General features: G+C 37.3%; 2 protein-coding genes across 3 annotated transcripts in view; one reads left to right on the forward strand and one right to left on the reverse strand.

The window, feature by feature from the left end:
- LOC124176644 (flotillin-2) overlaps window positions 1-21,173 on the forward strand; it is a 478,641-nt gene that overhangs the window by 447,902 nt on the left and 9,566 nt on the right. The window contains exon 2 of the mRNA XM_046558208.1: window positions 18,736-19,032. Coding sequence (XP_046414164.1) covers window positions 18,736-19,032 — 297 coding nt within the window. The remainder of the gene's footprint in view (window positions 1-18,735; window positions 19,033-21,173) is intronic.
- On the reverse strand, window positions 510-12,161 carry LOC124176628 (glucose dehydrogenase [FAD, quinone]-like). 2 transcript variants are annotated; one of them, XM_046558170.1, is made up of 5 exons: window positions 11,860-12,161; window positions 9,071-9,305; window positions 6,271-6,441; window positions 3,233-3,879; window positions 510-2,958 (listed from the first exon to the last, which is right to left on the reverse strand). In XM_046558170.1, exons 2-5 carry the CDS (start codon window positions 9,276-9,278, stop codon window positions 2,110-2,112), a joined length of 1,875 nt encoding a protein of 624 aa, XP_046414126.1. In that variant the 5' UTR covers window positions 9,279-9,305; window positions 11,860-12,161; the 3' UTR covers window positions 510-2,109. The 2 variants fall into 2 exon arrangements, with proteins under 2 accessions (XP_046414126.1, XP_046414127.1); XM_046558171.1 differs by lacking the exon at window positions 11,860-12,161 and adding an exon at window positions 9,877-9,896.

Consider the following 21,173-nt stretch of genomic DNA (forward strand, 5'->3'; position numbering starts at 1 on the left):
TTTTATTTTTACCTACGGGAATCTGATCTATTGGGTGAAATTATTTTTTTCAAATATTAGAACACAACCGAAAACGGTCATCGTTGGTTTTTTGATAATATTTTTAAGAAAAGAAAAATAATTTACATGCTGCAACAAGATGTTTATTCATGAAACTTGAACTTATTTCAAACACGATTGATCGGCTGACTCGATTATTTTTCCTCACAATCGGTTTTTGTTTTTTACTCCCACGAACGGCGCAATACAATACCAATTTACGTAGTTAGACTTTCAAGTATTACCATTGTCTTACTTCCTAAGTACCTATTTGATATAATAAGTGAAAGGTAAATGAATATTTTCACCTGAAATTGAAAAATATATTGAATGAAACTATAAATAATTGAAAAACTTTTTTGCTATTAAGACTCCATACTGAAATTTTCATTTCATTTGTACCGTTTCAGAAAAATACGAAATAATTGATTAATCGATTAATTTTTACTGAATCAATTGAGTCGTGTTCAATTATATTTTTGAACTTGATTAATCGATGCAGCGATTATTTTTAGCTTACAAGTAGTGGCCATCACTAATTCAGCTTGAATCAAGTTTTCTGTCACTTAATATTGGTACAACGATTTTGCTAAAATGATTAGCTGGTGCAACGCCATATTACTAATATTGCGTTGTTTTTAAAACTCAATATTTAATGAATCACTTCGAAAGTTAGATTGATGGACCTTAATTTTACTGATCTTCATACATGAAGCAATACAACAAATTTCTTTTTATGGTGTGAAAAGAATCTGTATCGTGAAAATTTTCAGATACTTAAGGAAATGTTATCAAAAGTAAAAATGTGTGAGACTTCGAATATGCTGTTCATAGTTCCAGTGACGTATTAATTTATAACACCGGCTTTATGAAAAATGTGACACTATTGATAATTCTCAATAACCTTACATGAAAAAAATTGATGAGATTAGAGACAGCGGTGTAACTTTTTCACAGCTATCTTAACTTATAGTGAATTGTTGTGCATAAAAAGGCAGCCAAGGCACGTCGTTATTCAACTGAAATAACTCTAAGCAAAAGAGTGATATAACTTTTAATTTTTTTTCATATTGTCAGTTTACATACAACACCAGTTTTTTTCATCATATATTTCTCTTTTCATCTGCAGTGTAGAAAAAAACCGTTTCTATCCCGTGCTACTTATAAGTCAACCCCTAAAACTGTGATGATTTTATAAGCAAGAGTAAATAATATACAAGAAGCAGAGTTTCAAGGTATCACTTACATTTCACATTTATTAATAATACGAGAACATCATTACTCACTCGTATAAATTCGTTTATTTACAAGCTAATCGTGTATATAACATGCAATATACATAAAGCTCATCTCGGAATAGCAATAAATAATTATTTACAATGAGAGTATAAAGACCGAGAATTTGCGGTACTTTTGTGCAACAAAATTTTCGTTATCTTAATATCAAATTACAAATTTTCACTGTAACTTTCACAATGCACTGAATCTCGCGCAACAATTATTTATATTGTACAGTATACCTCAAAAACTAAATGCATCCTGAGTAACCAAATACTATTGCAGTCTAAAATATCGAAAGATGCCATCTGGTGGCAGAAAATGAACTACATTAATCGAGTCATCGTGTTTGATTATAATAATGATTTTTAAGGGTACGTTTCACCATTTGTTAACTCACAAAAGTATAATCGTTTGCACTGAGTTTTCTGTCTCTATGCACTCGTAGCGTTGAGCTGAACGATGAATTGATAACAGGCTGTGGCGCGACACCATGTTGCTGTCATACGTGTTAACGTTGCATTTAACATCTTTATGTAAATTGGTAATTATTTAAAGTGTAAAAGTTAATTTGTTTGATTCAATGTCAAAATATACATATCTTTCACTATCCAATCAGAACTAAAAAATTGAAATAATTCATATTCTAAATTATCTTCTGCTGATCGGAATGAAGTTTTTCCTGATCCACCGAACAATCGTATAAATATTACAAGAGCGTGTAAAATTTTCGATCACACTTCGAAGATCAGTACCAAAAAAATTCAGTCAATCCGTCGAGCCCAAACGTGTTTAAGTCTTTCGCCTCAGCCACTGTTCCTTGATCATGTCGGATCCCTTTTCGCCGACCATGATGGTTGGAGCATTGGTGTTTCCGCTGACGAGATTGGGCATGATCGAAGCGTCGATGACCCTGAGCCCAGAGACGCCATAGACCTTCAATTGGGGGTCCACAACAGCCTCGGGATCCCAATAAGGCCCCATTTTGCAGGTGCCGACGGGATGATAAATGGTCACAGAATAGTACCTAATCATACACTCCCAATATGCGTCGGTGTAGAGTGGAACGTGTTTGCATCCGGGGAAATGTATCGGGTTGAGCTCGCTGCCAAATCGTTGAAAGGACTTTGTCCGGCTGAGAGCTACGCCTATTTTGACACCCTCAACAAGAGTTGCCATGTCAAACGGGTCCTTAAAGTAGTTTGGATAGATGAGTGGGTAGTCGAAGGGGTTTTTACTTCGTAACTTAATAATCCCTTTGCTTCTGGGACGCAACAGCATCGGAATGACGCTCCACGTATCCTTGTTGCTAATGGGCCCGAACACTGCGTTGTAAAACCGCTCCGTCAGCCCGTGAGCCTTGCGGATTTGCCGACCGCCATCGGAGTTTGTCGAGCCAGAAATAAAGTGCAACTCGATGTCGGGGAAGTCGTCCGAAGCGTTAGCGTACTTTGTGTTAACGAAGGCCAGGCCCTCGACACCACCGAGAACCGTCAGTGGCCCATCACCGAGAACGGCGTACTGCATCACTGCCGGGACACTGTGAAGTCTATTCTCGACCATAGACACCTCCTGGTTGACCATGAACGTCAGTCCGCCAAGCCCCACATGGTCTTGAAGATTGTACCCCACCCTAAGATCCTGTTTTGAAATTCAATTTTACGTGGACCATTAGAAACGATGAAATTAGTGACAATACAATTACATATGCTAAAGACTATAATTTCGTACATACTAACACCTACAGCTGTCTGTTCTCACGATCGAATTATCAAATTCCAACGTTTTTGAAAATATAAAATAGTGTTGGGAAACGCGATATGACCAAGCAAGCAATCAAGGAACCACAGAAAAGTCATGGGTTTTTTCAGTTTGAATTGATTGACCACCCTGTGCCTATCAAAAATACCTTTACCTGTATCACAGGGATGTTGTGCTGAATCAAGTCCTCGCGTGGCCCTATGCCGGACAGCATTAAAATCTGTGGGGAGTTGACCGAACCCCCGGAGACAATGACCTCTTTTGTGGCTCTGATCCGGTGCAGCTTACCGTCTCTGAGAAACTCTACGCCGTAGGTCCTTTTTGAGGTGGGGTCGACGAGAACTCGAGTGACATGAGAATGCATCGCGACGTTCAAGTTCTTCCGCAGTCTGGCCGGTCGCAAAAACGCCTTTCCCGTCGAGCAGCGGCTTCCGCGCCTTATCGTCCCCTGGGCTATCATGAAGCCCGTTTGGTACGCTCCGTTTATGTCACGATTGGCGTATCCCATCTCCTGACCCCCCTGCACAAACGCCGCTGCCAGTGGCGTGTGCCACGGCGCTTCCTGAACGGTCAGATATCCCCCCGTCGAATGGTACGACGTCTTCGCCAAGTATGGGTTCAGGTTGTCTTCCGACTTCTTGAAGTAGTACAGCGCCTGGTCCGAGCCCCAACCGGGATTACCTTGCGCCTCCCACGTGTCGTAGTCCTTCTTGTTTCCCCGCAGGTACAGCATGTAGTTCAGCACACTGCTGCCTCCTATTACTTTGCCACGTGGCCAGTTGCACCGACCATTTTGCATTGCTGGAATGAAAAAGTCTCTTGAATGCTTCTTTTCTTTCAATTTTATACTTTATTACCGACTCAACTGTAATGACAACTTTATTGCCTTGAAAAGCGGGACTAAAACACCATATGATTCCCTCTTACACTTTTTTCCCGCATTTGCGGAAGAAAATTTCTTATTTCGCGCTCATTTGCAGGAAAAAATATGACTTTTCTCCCACTAATAGATTAACCACGTTTCAAGTCAAAAAAGTGGCACAGTGAGGTTTGGGAATAAATCCTCCAAGCAACACGGGAATAAAGCGTATTATTCCTTCTTATGATTACTGCCCTCGCTTCGCACAGGTAGTAAACCCACCAGGGGAATAATCTCCGACGTTATTCCCTTGTTACAGAATGTACTATTACTTGCTTAGCAGAAATAAATTCATTTAGCTGGTTAACTGAAGCCACGGCCTGCCGTCAAATATATACGAATAACAAATCTTATCTTGGGTGGCCAATTCTTTTTAATGCAAATTGAGATCAAGTTTGACGATTCGTTAACTCGTTTAAAGAAAAAGTTACAGATTTTTGTAGTTGCATTAATTTTTATTGCAGTAATGGCTACTGACTTTACAATTATTGGAATTATTATTGTGGTAATATTCGATAAATTCAGAATTACATTATGCTTAATTAATACCGCAACGGGTAACAGTTTTGGATTGATAATAAATTACCCATTCTAAAAATATGGATACTTCATGCTCAACTTAAGCATTAGTAACTGATGATTCGACAGTTTATGTTTTTTAAATATATCTATAGAGATCCCATAGTTACCCCAAGGAGATGCAACATTTTCTTGTTGTGGAAATTTTAATAGGTTTAAAAAAATAACGATTACCGACGGAAAGAAGATCTGATTATTGGGAAAACAAGATTATTTACTCAAAAACAATTAAAATTTACAATAAAAAATTATGCTGCTTTTACCATCGTTCCTATACCCGGAAAAACATTATTTTCCGCCCATAAAAAAATAGGAAATAATTGAATATGCTAGAATCTGCTTTACTCTAATATGACTAGACTAGAAATTATCATTGAAAAATACTACCTATTGCAGTTAATTTCCACGTTGAGAAATCAAAACTTTTAGAAAAAAAAATTCTCTTTTATAAAATAAAGAATTTTTTTAAGTAAAATTTTCACCGTAGATGTTTTCAAATAAATGCTGTACCAGAACTTTCATTTTTCGATTCTAAAACCGGCGTGAAGCATTAAAGTAATTTTTGCTTTCAGAATAATTATGGATCTTACGATTAATGCATTAATTAAATTATGATTAAGATAAAATAATGGACTGAGTTTATTTTTTATTATTACGATTATTTCTACAAATCAATGTAAATTGTAAAATCGTGTATCAGGAACCATATCAACCTAGACTGAAATTATTATTGGAATAATGCATAAGGGTAAAGTTAATCTATATCCTCCAATTATACATAATGTTCAAAATAACCCATTGTCCATGATTAAAATAATGAACAATGATGAATTAAGTACACTATTCACTATAAAATTAATTATCAATGAAATTGATAATACATCATTGAAATAATGCATTTTTCGTAACTCAGGAAAGTAACAATAATCCACCTGTGAAAAAATTTGATTGTCAATTTTTAATTAAAAAAAAAATTGCGGTTATTGCAGAGGCTGATTATTTTTACTATGTTAGCTTGGTGGACTGTCAGTATGAGAACCATTCCGCTTTAAATGACTTGAATTTATGCAGCCGTTCCATATGTGTTAATCGAGTGAAAGTTACGAAGTCACACTAATTTCAAAGATCTGCCCTCGCGGAAAAAAACCCCCACTTGGGTGTAAATTCGTACCCCTAACTTTTTTCTTATGGGAAATTAGCATTATCTTTGAGTTGGGGGTACGAATTTACACCCAAGTGGGGTTTTTTTTTCCGTGAGGGTGTAATTTTTGAACGTCTCAATTCACACGCAAACGGCTATATTCGAACATGCATTTGAAAAAATATGTGTATACGTGTAATTCCAATTTTCTCACAATTCTCGAAAAATTCTCTGGAATTTAATTTTTGTTACGATTATTTTGATATCGATAACATGATGGAAGTGTCTTTGCTTTTACAATTTTCGTTGCACTTTAGAAATTTTTGATTCACGCAATTAAAAACGTAATCGAAAACTTCAGCTGAATCAAATCCAGAAAAAGTCTTCTAAATTCAAAAATATACATTTGGATGCATAATGTTTTTTTTTTTCTAAATTTTACAAATATATAGAACTTGAACGAATGAGCAAATATCGGCACCAGAAAATTTACTCCAAAGATATCAAAATTCGAAAATTTAGTTATCTTGCACACCATATTTTAATATCATACCCAAACATGAATCTCCTTGCGGTTCCGTTTTATACTTCCAGTCGAGCTGACTAAGTTGTAAGTAACCAGCGAGCACAGGGACATCTGAAATCTCTGTCTCATCTCCTCCAGCTTCCAGTATCAAAACATTCCAATCTTCTACTTCCGAAAGGCGACTTGCCACAACCGCACCTATAAAATGATTTTCCCACAACATCAAGCTATTTCGATATGTTTGCGTCGTTGAAAATATATGAAAAATAAACCATTAGTAAAAAAAAGCATAACGTGATCCTAGCAGAAATTAGATGAAACATCAGAGCGGAGATTATCAAGGAGCTTGAAAAAATCATTTAAAAATCCCATTTTATTCCAGTATCAGTTTAACGACATATGTAATAAATATACAGATTGTTACGATTAATGCGTCCGCATATAAAAAGTTGAACAGTAAAATTAGAGTGATGAATTTTGAACAGTATAATTTTTTATTCTTATCACTTTGTATACATGAAACTTTTGCCACATACGTATAAAAAATACACGAGTGCAGTATTGTGCAAGGAAGACCTTCGCACGTGCTGTTTACTGTACAATGACATTGACACTGAGGCACGTTGCACGTGAACGTAAACATTTCATCAAAGCATACGGCAACGTTGCGGGATTCGGGCTAAAACTAATTTCCGCCTTTTTCCTGATAAACAACATCGGCGATGATTACGCGGTTGCAATAGATGTGAAGTGACGCACAAAGAATAAACCGAGTGAGGATACACGTGACACATGTATGTACGTCACCAACTTTCTCTGGCAGTGATTCAAATTCTAGCAGAATATCGACAATATGGTAATATAACGGCGATTTCCTTTTCTGTGTCCTAAAATTATTTCGCAATACATTTAGAACACGTTCATTGTAAAACAAATTAGCTCAACTACATCAAGGCAATCTGATTATGCAAAGTGCAATGCTTTGTTCAAAACCAAAAACAATCAACACGGTTGCAATAAAATATTGAGAAATTGAAATGTCATCGGAGAAAGTTCTCCGGAATAATATCAAAACGTGAGAAAAATTTTGTCATATTCCTGGTATTTCAAAATTTGAGTCTCATCAATTACATTTCGACAAATGAAACGCTGCACTTCACCCAACATAACCCAACAAATATGGTGGCGATGTGGGAAATCAGCTGACTATGGTTTTACGTATAAAGGACCCCGCAGAATCCTTATGGAAATTGGCTCCTGGTCGAATTGGCTAGATTTCCAGTATGTTATAGTACATATCCTCCCGATCAAAAGTTTTCCTGGACAGAAGTCCCAAAAATCAGTAGTTTCCCAGCTACAGGTTTCGGAAGAAAGTTGTCTAGATTTTTGGACATCCATAGATTTCGTAATTTTCATGAACTATGAAGCCTGTATCTGGGAAAGTCAATTTCCATAAGGGTACTGCGGGGTTCTTTGACAAGTGTATCAAATCATGGAAAACTCCGTGCAAGTTACCGTAGATTTAACTTCACACGTTGAGCTGTTTTTCTGGAAAAATAGGAAAGAAATAGTATATTGCGTTACAAGTGCGAAAAATAGGCGATATCTAACGAGTGCGAAGTTTGCGCCGCAAAGGTGAGTGCTGCGTTTTCACAGAGTACAACAGAGGAGAGAAATGTCTAACGGATATACCGTAAAAATTTGGTTTCCAAAAACCTAACGTTTGCTGACGTTGTTGTAGGCAAGGGGGCGGACACTTCTTCCGATTTAGTATTTTGTGAGCTACACTCGCATAGAATCCAACGTATACAGTACCGTCCATAAGTTTGAGATCACTTTTTGAATTTTCGATTGAGACAAAAAGTTAGATACCTCGGCCAAAAAAGCCGTAAATAAATGTTTCAGGTCACATTTGTAAGTACTAATAATCAGCTCCGTTAACTTTTTTGTAAAATTCTCTAAGACTTTTTTAGCCATCACTGGGTGATGTTCGACTGTTGTTTTTTGCGATTTTCATACTCTATTAAAGTCACACGTAATTTGTTGAGAAACAGTAATAGGAATTTTTTTTCCGGAAGGATTTTGAAACGGTCGAGATTCAGCTTCAATTTCGTTTTTTGAATAATTTTTGGCAATACCTTGTTGCAATTTGCGTTACTCAACTTTTTGATTAATATTTCAGTGTTCGGAAAATCCTTTGTAACTCGATAATTATGGAGTGTAAAATTAAATGTCAAGAGGGAAAAAGGTTGAATTATTTTATTTGGTACGTATCACAATTTTTTTCAGAAGCTTGATTAGACATTTTTAATGACCATCTTTGACTTCGCCCCCTACACCCCCACCACCGCTGGCCATTCGTGATTTTGATCGCTACCCGTGCGTAAAACCGCATTTTACTCACTAGTTGCATGACATGCAATTACCGCACGTTCGGAAATGGGACACGCTCCACAGTTTTCAAAATCGAATTTTTCAAACAGGTATTGCAATAAATACCGTATGTCACGCGTGCGGATGGGTGAGACCTGAATCATGCGATTACAGCACTTCCCTTCGACTCGTGGTGCCAGCTTCGCACTCGTATGAACGCAGCACTCGTCTTCGGTTCACGCTACAAACGTCACACTCGTCGGAAATCGCCTATGCATATGCAACTGCTTTTCGTTTGTTACGTTTTTTTTTTGGTGGATCAAATTGTAATGAGTCAATTGCAAGTCATAAGTTACATTTGTATTTTATCTCGCCTTAATTACAAAATTTGGAATTAAAATATAATCAATTTCAAATTGCAACTAGGCGGTGCCTAATACTTCACATAACGCACCTGCTGATCCTGCTCCGATTACTATGAAATCATACGCTGGCAAGAGAAGTTCTGATGGTACGTCGATCGGCCTCGATTCCGGATCCATTACTTCGAACTGGAAGTAAGCTATAGCTGCAGCTAACACTGGAAAGAACCAGGCGAGATTTCCCGCTGCAGAACTCAATGCACCGCCTAGAAGCACCGGGAGACCGGCTACGCCACTCATTTTTGCTGGTTCGCTTCAAGCTTTTCTCTGAAATATGACACAAAATCGTTATGATAATAATATTTTGACCGACGTTGATTACATTCAAGGGGGATTCAGATGTTGGATGAATATATATTTTTTTGTACCATTTTATAAGAATAATTTTTAAAATTACAGTTGTAACAGAAAATCATACCGTAAAGTAAATGAAACTTTTTTTTAAATAATAATCTGCTGAAATATGAACTGCGATTCAACTTTCAAATAATTGTAATATATGAAAAAAAATTTGTCCGTCATCTGCGGGTTATCCAAATTTTTCATACTCATTAAAGAATTTTACAAAAAATATTGCTAAAAAATTCTACTAGTCGATGTTATTGAAAATTACATTCTGCTACTTTAATAGATCGAGATGATAAGTTAATGGTTCTAATATTTTTTTAATTCTGATAATCATGCTTATCGATAATCTGGACAGTTTTGAGTGAAAACTGTGTGAATGAGACCGATTAAAAGAAGACTAAATAATCAAATACATAAATCTGCTGTAAAACACAATTATTCCAATAATCACGGAATAAGAAAAGACATTTCGCTTCTGTCTTTTACTTACATTAATTATTATATCTTTGGATTTATCTTGCTACCAATGCACTGAACCCCGTGAAATTACTGTTAATTACCATCAGTCGACGTGCGAGTGAAAGTTAATGATTTTTTTTTAAAAACGCCGCAAACAGGTATTGACCGAATTTGCCTCAGTCGCAATAAAAGCACCACTCACGTTGTCATGAAAACTGATCATTTCTGATCATGAAAATAGTTGCCATTATCGTTGGTGAAATTTTCGATAAATCATTGAACGTATATCGAACTCGTGTTGTGACCGACACATTTAACAACGCGGTTGAAAAATTCAATTCAGCTCGGGTAATTCCTGAAAGACAGACGTGGTATGACTGGCTCCATTTTTACAACAGGTGAGCGAGGATGATAGCCATCCTCAGGAGGGGAAACTTTCTACCACCTCAAAATCCAAGCCCCTACCGCAACTGTCACCTATTGCAATTTGCCAGCCAGCCGATGACTACTAATAGATCCGTGGGACGTGATCGCCAAGTATATCTAGATTCTTTAATGCGTAACATTCTTTCACTTTTCCTGGGGAATATAATACCGTACCGAATCGAGGGGTTCGTGTGTTTCAAATCACGTTACATTTAAATAAAGAGATAAGTGTTTGGATTATCTAGTATATCTGAGGAGAAGTCAGTTGAATTCAATTGGAATCACGTGAATTCACACCAAGTCACTTGAAGTAATTCTAAGTCACATCGAGTGATTAGAATTAAATTAAAGTCCTCTGATTTAAGCAAATCAGTTTGAGACATTTGACATCGCTTTAAATCATTCAAATTCAACAACTTAAAATTATGTAAACTTATGCGAATTCACATGAAGTCAGTTCAAGTATATAAAAAAACTTTGAAGCCATTTAAATTCGTTCGAAGTCTATTAACCTCCTAGAGTTACTCGACGCCATTGAAAATTATTTAAAGTCATTCCAACTTAATTAAAGTTTTGCAACTTGATGAAGTAACTTGAATTAACATCACATTAATAATTCACATCAATTCACTGAAAGCAGCTTGTAGCTTTTTGAATTCAATTAAAGTTTTTTGACCTCCATATTCCCGGTATTATAACTATAAATTCAATGCAACTAAACTTTCATGAATTTCTATGAAACTTACCTGATCCAATTTCACACCAAGTAATATACCTCTTTCTTTTAAATCTTTTGAAAATTTTTATTTAAATAATAAATTTTAATAAAAAATAAAAAAACAATTTTAAAAAATTTTTTTAAGTCTTTTAAAATTTCAAAGTCGAGTTGCATACTATTTGATGAATCGCAAATAATTCCAAATGCGTGAAAATCATATTAAATTAACATACCGATTTTTGACACTGTGTTAGTCGATACGCGATGAATTGCACGTAGGGATAAAGAATACGGTTCAAAGTAACAGTGACGTAGTGTGTACCGTAAGTCGTACGTGATTTGAATACCTGCCGACGATTTGAATGCCAACTTTTGTCGTACTTTCTGGAGTGCTTAAGTAAGTTTCGTAACTATTACCGAGTTGTGTAATCAATTTAGCCTGATCGATCGCTTCTGTTTAATTAGAATACACTGTTTCATCGGCGCCCTCGAATTGCCGACAAATTGACATGCATCCTTCGACATCTGAAAAACGCTTCGATTGTTCGATACTTTGAGGCTAAAGAGCAATGAAATATAGGTTTGCGGGTCACCGTTGAGACCGACCATCAAGTGTCACGACAATTTCTATTTGAATTTTCAATGTAACTTGTAAACTCGCTGGATCTGTAATACGTCAACTCGAGATGCTAGAGCTCCCATTCCCTGTTACCACAACAGTTTTCCCAATAATTACACCGCTATCCATCGCGCTAACAGAAACGAAATTGATACTTCGTTTGCGCAACTATGATTCTCAAAATCTTCACTATTCACATCAAAGTACAGGATGAATTTAGAGTCTGAAATCAAAGCACTCCGAGTATTTACCCAACCAGTCAGTCCAAGTCTGAAATTCTGGTGAACCATCGACTCCAAGGTTCCTTCCATCAGCGTGCAAATCAAGTCCTGCGAACAACTTTGCACATTGAGTTCGAGAGATTTCCTGATTCATGGCATGATGGGTCGATTTCACTGCCCTTTCAGCATCGTCACAAGCTCAGCAAGTAGTTCGTTCCCTCGTCAACGACTTCGGCACTCAACCATTGACACTCAATGTCGCGTCCGACATTCCAGAGACCCGACAACACACTGACCGTGGCCTTGCCCGGGTGATGATCGTGATGCTGAGTCTATTCATTCAGAACACCGCTGTAGCTCCACAGACCCGGTTTACGCCTCATAACGGTCACCGACTCCCTCCTCTCTTCTTCCGGTAGACCAGCCACCTCCAATCCTCTCCCTGATGTCCTATACAAAGTATAAGGTATACCTGCTTCGTGTCTCGGCGCACGTTCACTTCTTTCCATCCACACTTTTGCGATGGGATTTTTTTCCATTCCATTTTTGCCCTGTTTTCACGCGTTGGACGATTTGCCCGCCATTTATTTTTTTCATTTTTATTTACCATCGCTCAATTTATGAAATAGAACAACATTTAAGACGCCGTCGTAACTGCTTTCAGAATTCAAAATGTTCGAGAATGTTGACGTTGATCTTCATGCACCGATGAAGAACTAACGACTCGGTTGCAGGAATTATTTTTTTTTTCTGCCGTAGTCTGTGTTTCCAACAAAGACAAATAGGAAGTCGAAAAGTAATGAACAGTATCAATTTTGCAAGCGTAATGCTCAATTTTCATACCCGTCACTCGCAATTACCAGTGTTTTTGATTTTTCATGATGACGGAAAAGAGGATGATTTTCGATAGGAAGTTTTAACTTTTTACGGTTTAAAAATTCTACTAATCCTATCCGAGTCCTGTTGATTGTCAGTTATATAGTCCAATCCCGCTTAGCTATAATTCACAATAAGCTCAAACTGCAGATTAATTCTTATGGATTTTGAACTGATGTCGCAAATATTGCGTCATTCACAACAACTCGGCAAAGTGTCACAAACTCAAACTGCCATCGACTGTGTAATCGAGACTGACTAACAGTAAACGCAAGCGCTATATGGTATTCAGCCGACGAAAACGAAGCGCTTTCCAAACTTAAGATCGTAAGACGCGTCCTGCGTAACCTTCACGAACCTTTTTAAGAATTATTGCGTCACACAATCAATGAAATCATTTCATCATCATCTTTGATTTTACTAATTCAGAACCGACAATATTGCAATTAATATACTCGCCAGCGAAATAACCAAAACTGTTGAAGTAAAATCTCAAAACACAGCTCAGAAATGAAGTATCTCTTAAAGAATTCAAAACTTTTTTCGCAATGTCGAATTAAATCCATCAGGCACTTTGCTCAATTTCGACAGTACTCAAGAATGTTACTATGATGCGATAATTGTATCACTTTTATCCTACTTTTAGTAAACAAACTAATGAACAAAGGATGTTGTACATGTGTTTCCCTTTTTGTAAATGCTTTTCTTGCTACCTTAGCAATTGTTTTCTCAAAACTTCTGATAGCTCACATAAAACTAACAGACAAACACTGTACTGAACGAGTCGGAACTTATGTAAAATTCTGTGATTATATCAGCATTTTTTGGCAATCACCTTCTTAGCGCAAACTTTTTCCTTGCGGTATATCCAGTTTTGTTGCTGCATGAATTATAGCGTCGACATACTTTTTTTTTATTACGGCATTCAGCGGTTTCTTATTATAGTCAGTACCGTTAATCTTAACGAAAAAGGTGAAGCTATAATAACTGATCTAGGGACAAGTGCCGGCTGCTTTGAAACTTCCACTCAATTTCTCATAAAGATTATTATCTAACCGGTAATCAATTTCAATTGTTCTCCCTTTTTCTGTTTTTTTTTTTTTTCTATCGACAAATTTTGAATTTGGTGATTCAATATTTGACTAACGATTCATTATAGTTAATGTATCTATAGTGTAAAACAAGTCCAAAGCGCATACTCCTAAAATATTAAAGATTAAGCTGCAATCGATGCACAAAATGACGATAACTAGTGAGCTCTGCTCGAAGACGCTGTTGGCAATACGTCGAATGAAAGCACAAGTGAAAACTTGTAAGAGATTCTCTGTGATGTACACCAAGCGAGTGTCTCTGACCCACTATGAATTTCCGCTTCTCTTTTAAGGATTCACAAAGGAGGTAGACAACAAATCGAACAAGCGCACATGACGAAGCTCACGTATGATCAGGAGCACTTCATCGAGTCGAATTAGCGAGAAGCGAAAGAAAAGACGAATTCTCAGACAGTACTGGACTTTATTTAAGGGGTTATATGCAGTTGGTATAGGCAAAATTCAAGAATTTTTTTTCATAACTAAAATGCATTTTTTTTTTTTTTAACAAAAACTGATTTCATAGTACAATTATTGAATTCCGTGTATACTGTACAATTTTGTTTTTCAAGGTATATTTAAAAAATGGCGATCTTGACTTAGAATTAGATTAGGACAATGTTGAATACATTTTTTTTTACGTTGGACTCTGGAATTTCTACCTGAATGGAAGATCAGAAATGGCCACTATTTTAGGAAATAGGTGTAAGATGAAAAATTATCTCTTCGGTGAAATATAATTAAAAAACATTCCCACTTTGTCCCTGTTATTTGCATCTTATCGCTCATTTTACTGAACTGTGTATGAGAAAATCCTTCTGTCACTCCCGTAAAAACCGTTACATATTAAAGTTATCGCTATGGTATTCGAAGTTTCATTTAAACACCCTCTTCAACCATCTCCGACACGTTATCTTAAATCTGATATCATTACCTTAATTTATTTATTTTTTTTTGCTTCTTTTCAATAGAAATTTTCTCCTGAAAGCCATTTTTAAATTGGTGTTATTGAGAATTACGGTAAAACCAAACAAATTCAATGAAGCCAAAAATTGCAATTATCAGAGAAATAAGTAGTATGAAGATCCATTAGGAAAGACTTTTAAAATTCCTTGTGATTTTTTATTATATCCAAAAGTTATATTAACTATACATTGTACTATAATAAAAACTGTAACAATTATTCCCCTTTGTCAACTCTGGTATTTTTGATTCAATGTACTTTTCATAAAGGGTCGGAAAAAACAACTGCTAGAATTGAAATCCCCAAAGACTCAAGGAACACATCTGATGATAGCAAAAATACTACAGCACCAACCGGGTCGTTTTTAATTATAAAAACGGTATTTCTTCGAAAATTTCACCCTACATTGACTAACAATAAATATCACAAAAGCAGAATCTTATAACTTGCAGATATTTTCCGTGCCTTGATATTTGCTAAATTTGCATAAAACAATGAATTTATTACCAATTCCGATGCCATCTTAAGTATACTACAACTAATCGTATTTAATTTTTAAAGCGGTTTTCCATCGCGTATGTTACTCTACAAAAACTTTGTATCAAAAATTGAAAGTTTAACGGCACACCAGACGTTCTCTGTGCCTTGATACTCGTTAAGGATACCCAAAACGACGATCAGCTGATCGCTCAATACAACATTATACTACCAAATGCCTCAATATTAACCCTTTGCACTCGAGGCCTTTTTCGTTTGCGCGAAACAGCAACTCGAGACGATTTCGGCCAAATTAGGTAAAATTTTACAGGTACTTTAAAAACATATATAAACAAACAAGCGTATACAAATAATAAAGTTTCACCAGTTTATTCATTTATACGTCGAAAACAACAAACTTTGATAAATATTACACTCTGTAATTAGTTTTGGTGTGATATTTAGTGAAACAATAGCCAAGATGCATCCTAGGTTTATCAGGACACGTATCACAGTAATACAAAATTTCCCGTCTACCTCCAGGCGTGTTACGGTCAGAGCAAACCTTGCAGTCCCTTTTTGGCCCTTTTAGTATTACGTGAAGCTTCCCGTTTAGTCGGATTTCATCGGAATGCGACGTAGACGCTTGCTCTCGGTGCTGGTGATATGACCCTCTCAATTGATAAACAAGTGTTTTCAGAAATCGCAAATGGCTCAGTGGCTTTTCCCCTCTTTTGGTCTTTTCTAGTTTATACAAGAGGTATGAATTGACCAGGGAAATTTCCATGCTCCAAAAAAAAAGCTTACGCCACCATTTAAATATATTTTATATAGTTCAATACAATATTGGGTTCCTTGACCATTATGTCCACACCACCTCGTGTAATTCTTTTAACCGTAGTCATTCCTGTGTCACCCCTCGTAGTCAAACAAGTGACAACCCTCTTATCTTTCCACCCTAAAACTAAGGTGTTGCCCCGTCGATACGCGACCGTGGATTTTGTCGAAAATTTTGGCTGTTCTATTTCCTTGAGCAATATTTTCTGTTCGTTAAAATTGTTCCGGTAAGACTGCATTTCAATTTGGCTAGTTCTTGAGCTAAGACGTGACTGGTACAGTAGCGGTCCATGTACATACGGTGCCCCTGAGCACCTGGAATTTTCTCCAACAACATTTGGTATAGGTGTATTGGTATTCTTGATGAAACTGGTAAATCGGGTCTGACCAAAAGCTCTGTGGTGAGTGATCCATAGTATGACAAAATGCAGCAAATGTAGCCAGTCTTTGAGTCAGCTGAAGTATAAACTCTGATACTCCACTTTGTCGGTTGCTTCGGATTGTATGTGATGAACGAAATTCGACCCTTGAATTTTATAGTTGACTCGTCCACACATATGTGCTCGCCCAGGATAAAATAATCCAAAAACTTTGAGTTGAGATAGTTCAAAAAGCAGCTTACGCGTTGTAGGCGCATTCGTGGACCAGTGGTGCGTGTTGGAATAGTTTCCAGATGAAGCATACAAAATATTTGACTAAGTCTGTCTCTTGTAAATGTATCCGAATACAAAGAAATATGACTGACGACATTCTTCGATGAAAATTCTTGCAAATTGGCCAACGGCATTGTCCCCATATTGATAACGATAGCAAGAAATGCCCAGAACTCTTCGTTGTGACATCATATCGAATATGCAAATCGCCATATCGAAGTTGCAGACAGCGTATTCCCTTCCAATTTTCTTTTTGCACACTTATTGGTTTCACGAATAATTTTTTTCACGAGCTCATTAGTGAAAAACAGTTTAAAAAACTCTATTGGTTGTTGTACGTTAGAAACTATTCATGGTGCTGTGGGGTTTTGGCCAGGTATAAATTGTACGCTTGGCAGCACTTCGTCGTAGACTCCGCAAAGTAAATATGTTGAACTGGTTGCACCTTCCACAGCTTCACTTTCAACTTCTCTTTCAACATCACTCTCAACTTCACTGTCGCTATCTATAATTCTAATTTTTCGCCTTCTCACATTTCTTACTGCATCACTGTCTTCTCCACTGGATTCGTTCGTTTCGCGGCATAATCCGCCGGAAATCAATGTAAGTTCATCATCCAATGCGGCAAAATCGAATTCGTCCGAAGTCGAGCTGATCTGATCTTTCTCCATAATTTTCTCCGGGCTCAAACATTTTTTAGTTACTATATGACTGTTTCAGGCGAATGCTACGGTGAGACTAACTGAACTGAGCTAAGATTTGGCTACAATGTCAGCCGAGCCTAGTGCACGAAAGTACTTCAGAGAAAAATATCTTATCGCACATCGTACATAAAGAGATCGAGGTACAAAAGACCATAGTGCCATAGCAGCGTCGCTCGATTTAAGACTCCAAATCACTCGGGCGCCGCATCGGCGCCGCTCGAGTACAAAGGGTTAAATAGTACATTACGATACGAGTGCGCAAAGTAGGTCGTTCCCGCACGAGCGAAGCGTGTGCGGGATAACCTACGTGCGCATGAGTATCGTATACTGTTTTTCCTATTAAGTTGCGCAAAGTTCGACCACTACAATTATTTTGAATAATTGAAACTTATAGAACGGTGGCGTTGGGGCGCTAGGACGGGGGGGTTCAGGGGGGCGAAGCCCCCCCGCCCAAAAAAAAAACAAATTATAGAACTATTATAAATTTATTAAATTAAGAAAAATCTGATTTCTTTATTATTTTCAATTATTATTAATATTTATCATAACGTGACAATTTACAAAATGATACGGTATATTTCTTAATGACTCTGATGCATTTGATGTGGTTATAGATGCATCATTAGACACATCCTCACCCTCGCTATCCGTATCACTTTGTACATTATTCATAATTATTCACTCTCACTTTACTTGTTCTTTCTAAAGAGCGGGTGCGAAGCGACTGATACTTTGACGTTCGTTGTCCGTATTAAGAGAACGGCAGAATACAAAACACAGAACGCACGTTTTGACAGGTCCATTCCAGACGACAAAGACGTAAACAAACCGGCTGAGCGCGCCGGTTTGTTTATATCTTTAAAGCGTGCGTTCTGTGTTTTGTATTCTGCCGTTTTCTCAATACGGACAACAAACGTCAAAGTATCGTTCGCACGTGTTATTGCGAAGAGAGTGCCGCAGAGATGGCGCGCGCGTATAAACCTTGGAATCGCTCGTATACTCTTATACATTCCCGCACGCTCACCACATTCCCGCACGCTTAGCTACATCCCGATTCGCTCAGTTGCATTCCCGCACGCTCTTGTCAACGTATGGAAAAGTGGTACTTTGCGAACGCAAATGCATGCGCAAAATCGAACTTTGCGCACGATAATAGGAAAAGTGTATTTATAGTTCCATCCAAAATTCACTCCTACTCTAAAATCACAGAATATTTCAATATTATAGAAATCAAAGCTTTTCAGTCGATTCGCATATTCGAATTTCGTAATTCGTCTAATTTGCCCCTTCTCCTTGAATTACAGGAGGATGCTGCGGCTCCATGAGAAAACGGACCATCGTAGGTGGCTACGCGTTCACCTGGTGGTTTGTTACGGATGTTCAGCGGCTGTCTCTCGAAGTGATGACCTTGAACCCCCTCTGCGAGTACGTCGAGACCGCTCAAGGCGTACCATTGACCGTGACTGGGGTCGCCCAATGTAAGATCATGAAGGCTGACGAACTCTTGCACACGGCCAGCGAGCAGTTCCTCGGCAAGTCTGTCAGCGAGATCAAATCGACCATTCTGTCAACTCTGGAGGGTCATTTGCGAGCCATTCTTGGTAAAGACATTAAATATTTGTGAAAAATAAACAATTATCGTTCATTCTCTTCTGAGATAGTCGCATATTAAGTATTTATCAAATTTATACCCGATTATTTTGTGGAAACGTAACACGAGCGATTTAACATGAAGCAAATCCGCCTACGTTTATGCAATTCAGGGTACATTTTACTGCTCAACATTTGTCTCACATTCTGTGATTGGTTAGAGAGTGAAGAGTCGACCAATTGTGAACAATGAGACAAATAACGATCGGAAAGAGTCGGGAGCAGCCGCCAGGCAGGGAAGGAATAAGGCTGTCGTATTTTCGGAATCGGATCATTGAATCGGTTGAATAAAGACACTTGTAGTAAGGAAGTTTACGGATTAACTTTATTGTTGGTATCACAGTTTCGTAATGGCGTTCACTTTCTCTGCCTCGTTCTACGGAGCCTCGTTCACACGTTCCCGCCTGACAGTCCGCGTTCCTAAAAATGATTCAGCCGTACCACTAGTCGTGGCGCACTCTGTCGGTATACATGAGAAAGGCAAGCTAGAAGGTATACTTGTATACGCTAGGTGCTTCCCTTAGTGTTTCCCCCGCCAAATCACCGATTAGAGTGAGAGGTCGGACCCCCGCTATTGCTTTCTCTTTCTAATTAGGGCTTCAGCTCGGTGCACGCATCGCGTAGTCCATTTGTAAGTCTATGGATTTATCTCCTACTCTATGGATTGCGTATTAAACGGCCCCCGTCGATAAAAAAAAACCTACTGGGCCGCTAACACGGCTTCTTATAGCCCTAGGCTCATTTGCCCTCCGAGTACTGATCACAAAAATTTTCTCAGGGGTAACCGTCTTCAAATTCTTCCGCCAATAGCCGTGAGAATACGGCCGCCATCTTGAGGATTATAAACATGGAGAATAAAATAAATTGCAATGTTGATTCGAAATTTCGCACCAGTAAAATGCCTTCAGAACCACTGTTCAGAACACGGCTGTTCGGAATCAAAAACATCATAGGTTTCGCCACAAACGTTGCTTCTGATTATACTGTATACTCTGTGGCTACACTCGGTTAGGGCCCTGCTGAACATTTAGCAAAACTCGACAAATTTTTGCACGGGTTACTCTATGTTGAATCGCCTATGTATAAAGATCTCCACGAAATAACATCGTATTGAAGTTGGTAACGTTATCGTAACAATTCATGCGGAGGAAAAACCGTTATTTCGTGATTTTGGATTTGTCAGAAACTCAGTAAACCCTAATGAAGCAAAACACACTCATATTTCGAAATTTTACAATTACTTTTTCAAAATCATTGTAAAATGAAGAAAATAGTGAATTGAAGAAATTCGGTTCATTCGTTCGAATTCATTCTGCTAAAATTCATTTAATTCAGAAGGGTATTCTCTACAATCTCACCACCGCGACACATATTTTTATCACGTTGGAATCGTTGACTATTCAATTTTTCAAGAGTCTAACGGTATTGATTTTAATTAATAGATAGCAATGTTGAATCCACTCTTGAAGAAAATTCCTATCCCAGTGATTTTGTAAAGAAATAATTTTCTTATCAAAATAAGCCAAGGTAGAATGAAATCAACCCAATTAAATAAAAATACTAAATTTATAACCGTCTTCAAGCTATTTGAAATTATAAATCCATGTCAAAGCTCTACTTGATAATTTTAACCCTTCAATTGATAAAACATCTTTGGTAATTAAATCAAGAGAAAGTATTATTTTTCATTTAAATTCTGACACAGAAATTACATCAATTTTTCAAAATTAAATATGTAAATTTACTGAGTTCTCGTGAAAATTTATTTCCGTGCAAGCAACATTTCCTGAACGTGTGAAAAAGTTAACATATCTTCGATATAGTTTTGATTAAACATATCTTTTTCCCGTAATGAATCTTTTTGGTCGAGCGCAAACAATATGCATTGTAAAAAAATGTTTTTTAAATTAAAATTGTTTTTCTTAATATTTCTTTTGAACTTGATCAGACGTTGCTCTGAATGTATAAGCCATACGTTATATAACTCAATTTATCTTGAATTACGTGCATTAGGAATCCAATTAGTCCTTGACGTGTCCTCGATCCGAACAAATTAGATCAAATGCAATTTGTACCTAATTTTCTAGACACG

The sequence above is a fragment of the Neodiprion fabricii genome, chromosome 2 (assembly GCF_021155785.1).
Source record: "Neodiprion fabricii isolate iyNeoFabr1 chromosome 2, iyNeoFabr1.1, whole genome shotgun sequence".
Classification (NCBI taxonomy): Eukaryota; Metazoa; Arthropoda; class Insecta; order Hymenoptera; family Diprionidae; genus Neodiprion; species Neodiprion fabricii.

Coding starts and splice junctions, on each gene's coding strand:
- LOC124176628 (XM_046558170.1), bottom strand. CDS start 9,278: ATGAGTGGCGTAGCCGGTCTCCCGGTGCTTCTAGGCGGTGCATTGAGT. Junction 6,442..9,070: donor AATCGGAGCAGGATCAGCAG/GTGCGTTATGTG, acceptor ATCATTTTATAG/GTGCGGTTGTGGCAAGTCGC. Junction 2,959..3,232: donor ACAACATCCCTGTGATACAG/GTAAAGGTATTT, acceptor ATTTCAAAACAG/GATCTTAGGGTGGGGTACAA.